Here is a 4,747-nt window from a genome sequence, read left to right as displayed (position 1 = left end):
TCAGTCGAATGCATCCGGTGCAGACGTCGATGAAAAGAAAAAATGCAAAAAAAAGTAGCCCATAGAATGCACGGGTGGGACGAGATTTCCGAAGGTTACTTCGTGATGCGTGGTTTTCTGGCGAAGGGATTTCATCGATTCACAATAGGAAACAGCCAGGACGTTCGATTTTACGGTGTCATCGAGGGCGAAGGAATAATAAAGGACGAAATAATAATAATCAAAAATCCAACGTTCGGTCGACTAAAGAATCGTACCTTCGAATATTACAACGACAAAAGTGAGGGAAACAAAAGCATTGCGGTTGCAACCAAAGGTTCTGAGTGTTATTTCACATATTCCTACGAATGGTACGACGGTATGCCTTCCCTGAAGTTGCTGTGCAAGCAAACGAGCGTCTCAAACGACGTGCGTCACGAGGCATTGCCCAGGTTACTTAGAACGTACGTCAAGCAGGTGGATAGTCCGACCGTCGTACTGCTGATGAACAAATGCTCATATTATAGTATACTTCCCTGCGTCTTAGGTTTCGACATTAAGTACGATGTACGTTATTCGGTTCACAGGAACTTTCATTATTGATTATGCTGGTTGAGTGTTGATTAGACGAAATAAAAGAAAAGAAAAACAAACAAATTATGTGTCAATCTTCGTTAATTTCAATTTTAAAATCAACAATGCATTTGCCCATGTTCGCATGTTCCTAACTCTAACAGAAACGGATACACAGATATGTAAAAAACGAACAATTTCTTTTTTTTACCGTACCAACAAAGTAAATTTAAAGATCAACCAAACAATGCCTATAGCTTCAACTATTCAAAATGTCCACCCTATTGCCGCGAGTGCGACGAGACTGATGTGATCCGTCGACGGCGAGTCCAGATAGGCGTTCTTCGCCTGCACGATCGGCAAGTGCTCCGAACGCCTTCGGTCAAACTCGAATTCGGCGTTCGGCACGTGCTCCAAAGGTCTTGGTTCAAACTCGACGTCCTCCTTCGTCTTTTCCACTGTCTGCACGTGCTCCGACGGTCTTGGTTCCAACTCGACGCCGGCGTTCGTCGACATCAAACTGCAATGCGGATCTTGCTTGTGGGTGCGATCGTTCAGGAGTCGGCAATGCCGTTGAAGAGGGATTTCGTAAAGTCTATCGGTAGAGGTTACGTACAAAAATTTCCCGTGCAACCCGGCGTTCGTGATCGGTTGCTCCGTCGCGCGCATGACGTACAGAAGGACGGCCCGATTTTCCGACATCACCAATTTCAAGACTCGACCGTCGTCCGTTCCGACGAAAACGACCGTACGGTTACCGGTCTCAGTCACGGTCAACGTCTTCAACCTGTAGTTTTGTCGAACGAGCGTAAAGAGCGTGTCCCCACTTCCGACCGGTTCGTACAGCGACGGGTGGGATTTCACGAAGTTTAGATCTTCGTACGATCTTCGTCTGTTGTCCGGAACGTCCTCGTCCGGGATGCGTCCCCAAGGCGCCGTCAGTCGGAAGAACGGACCTCTTTCGAAGTTGTCCCTTATGTCGTCGAGGCCGAAACGGCAGATGGCCGAGGCGGGTATTTCGTGTTCCCCCGTCGTGAAAACTGCGTAGTAGAAGACCTTTCCCCCGCGGACGGTCCGCACGACGTCCAGCAGGTAGTTGAAGCGAAACGGAATTCCCCTCTGAACGAACAGTCGAGTCGCGCCTTCAGAAAAGTCGTCCAGCTGGAGTCCAGTATCGTTCTGCCTCCCTTGGCGTCGGTGCAAACGCGGGCGATTCGCGAACGGTAAATCTTCTCGCAGTTTTATACGGAAACTTCTCGGAAGAAGAAAAACACTTCTCTTCCCTCTACAAACGAACCGACGAATTTCGGGTGATTCAGCCACAACGAATCGTGCCTCTTGGTTATGAGAGGAACGGCGTTGCCCATCGACCTCGTCAGTGCGGAATCCCTGCCGTTGAAATCGGCGACCGTCCTGGCGTACAGGCTACCCTCCGCGAAGACGGACGTTACTTTTTGGTCGACGGCGAACGGACAATTGTACAGACCGTCCGTCGCGTTCATTCTCCTCCAACCACTCTCCAAGTTCGACATCTCGGCATAAATGCACTTCGGTTTCTGAGCGTTGGTTCCGCAGATCAACACTCGACCGTTCGTTAAATCCGGAGTTACGAATTTCACGTAGTTCTGGCAGTCGTGTTCTGCCTTCCCTTTCAGTCTGCACTTCTTTTTGGCGACCGAGTCCGGCATCCAGTCTAACTTCGTAGCCGTCGAGGATTCTAGAGTTCGATCGAGATCGAACACGAACGCCGAGTTGTTCGCGCCAACGAACAAGGTTCGCCACTCATTCACCACTCGCATTTCGACGATGGACGAGATGCCGACGCTCGTTGCGAAAGAAACGTCGATTTCGTTCGTAGAAGGCGATTGATCTTCGGTCGGCATAGGATACGCGACCGAAACTAACATCACTATCAGGGCGAAGAAGAACAGCATGCCGATTGTATTCTACTTTCTGCGTCTCGCGTTCATATGTTGATTTCGAAAACAGTTGTTTACTTTTAAACAAGAGATCGTCGAGTATAAAAACAAGAAGAATAAGTACGCCGCGAAGAAAGATCTGGACCTCCGCATCGAGCAACTGAACGCGATCGTCGATTCGGACGAGCGGGCGAACAGGACGAGGTCCGGTCCGCCGTCCGACGTTCTGGGACGCCTCCCCGTCTTGCGGCCTTTACCGGACGTTCTGCCGAACTCGGTTACGTTGGAATTGTCAATTTACTACGGAACGCACCTGTACCAGGAGGACGTGAGGATCCTGCCGAACTTCGTTCACGGACAGGCGAAAAGACAAAAACGGGCCACGCAAGGTATTGCGGGTCAGTAACTAACATGCCGCCGACCGAACGAACCGACTCTCGAGAGGCGAGACGCCTGCAACTGAAATGGATGCAGGACAGAAAGAGGGAACACTTCGCCGAATTCGTAAACCATTTCGGCGACACCGATCTTCTTCGTAGAACGTTCCCGGAGAGGATGGAACCGTGTCGACGACTTCTTCGAAGTCGTCGATGCTTCGAGAAATGCAAGGGTACTTTAATCAGAGACTGTCTGAACGTGTTCCACCTAGTTCAAAGCGAGGAGAGGGAATTGCAGCTCTTCCTGAAGGTGTGGGACACGGTCGTGTTCGTCGAATGCGATCTGTCAGATCGATTTCGACCCCAGAGTTATTCCGTCTCCCGCGTCGAGAAACAGATACGGTTCTCGTGTGCAAACTACCATAAATTACCCAAAACCAGACGTACGTACCAACGAACGAACGAACGAATGAATGAATAAAATAAAACTTGAACAAAAAAAACCATAAACCTGTGTGTGACTTTCAATTTTTTTAAAGTCTGTCTTTCTTTAATGTTTTTCGATGATACTCGAACGATAACGGCGCAGCGTCCCGAGAAAACACCGTTTACGTCGTCTGACGTGACTCCGCCTCGTCTTCGACTTTCCAACGTCTGCAAGATGTCCCGGACCGAATATCGCGGTCCGTCGAGAGACGTCAGACGAACGGAAACTGGACCGCGTGGCGCATCCTGGACACGAAGACGATAGCGTACGTGGGCGAAGAGGCCGTTCGCTCGGAAACGGAGGTGTCGGCACAAATCGCGTCGGAGCCGGTACCGACCTGTTTCTCCGTCGATTACGACGCGTCGTTGCACTACGCCCTCCGAGCTCATTTCGGCGACCGGTACTACGACGCCGTCCTGGACAGGATTTCGGTGTCGACTGTCGCGATTAGAACGGGACGGCAACCGGAGAAGCTGCTGAAGGAAATGACGGCGAAACTGACGGCGTGCAAGGTGTTTCCCGTCAGCGGGTGCTGGCTTTCGACGAACAAGACCTTCTACAGGACGACTGCCGGATGGAATTACGGCGGCTTGACGTCGACGGAACTGTTCTCTCACGGCGGAAAGAACATGGAACGTCACGTCGTTCGGCACGATCCCATGAGGTGCGAGATGTGCGTGGAGGAACACTCCAGGTGCTGTCGACCGTCGCATCTGTGCTACGGGTCGACGAAGGCGAACGTCAAGGACATGCGTCTGCTCCAGGGCGTGGCCGACATAGTGAACGGCCTGCACGACGACCGAAACCGCGAAGCTTTCAGAAGTCTTATCGATTCTTTTGCCAAGCTCGTGATGGACAAGGAACATTGAAAAAATATTTAATTATTAAAGATAAAAACAAACGAAACAAAGTTCGAATATGTTGGTGCGTGTGCGTGTGTGGGTGTATATATATATATATAAATATTTTCGTTTAACCAACAATTCCACATTGATGCCCGACATCACGATGTGCAGCAACATGGAGGATGTAAAGGATCGGTTAAGATACACATTTCGTCTGAATCGTGAAGTCAAAAGAAAGCGTAAGGAATGCGAATCGACCAACGGAATGGACGTTCGCAAGTTGAAGGTGGTGGATATCGACATCAGACAGATGGAGTTTCTGTTCGGAGAAATAATAAGACTTTTCCGTACGTGCGTCAAAGTTATCAACTACTGTACGGACGAATGGACAGGCGCACAGTGGCTGATCGATGCTTTCGAACGCATCGCGAACTACGTCGGAGAATTCGTCGAAGTCAAAACGAAATGCAGCTTGATCATGGACGAACTTTTAGGAAAACGTAAAGAGGAACCGTCTTCGGGAGATGCCTGCAAGGTGTGTTTTCTCCGAGTTGCCGAGGTGGTGAC

General features: G+C 50.1%; 1 protein-coding gene across 1 annotated transcript; it reads right to left on the bottom strand.

Annotated features, from left to right (window-relative positions):
* Positions 1–819: 819 nt before the first annotated feature.
* LOC117125292 (semaphorin-1A-like) lies at positions 820–2,351 on the bottom strand. The gene is made up of 2 exons (XM_033271763.1): positions 1,975–2,351; positions 820–1,837 (listed from the first exon to the last, which is right to left on the bottom strand). The coding sequence occupies exons 1-2, from the start codon at positions 2,349–2,351 to the stop codon at positions 820–822; spliced, it is 1,395 nt and encodes a 464-aa protein (XP_033127654.1).
* Positions 2,352–4,747: the final 2,396 nt, after the last annotated feature.

Source organism: Anneissia japonica, unplaced genomic scaffold, assembly GCF_011630105.1.
Source record: "Anneissia japonica isolate Jap-2015-1 unplaced genomic scaffold, ASM1163010v1 scaffold288002_len170804_cov185, whole genome shotgun sequence".
Lineage (NCBI taxonomy): Eukaryota > Metazoa > Echinodermata > Crinoidea > Comatulida > Comatulidae > Anneissia > Anneissia japonica.
This window is presented reverse-complemented; position numbering and strand designations above follow the sequence as displayed.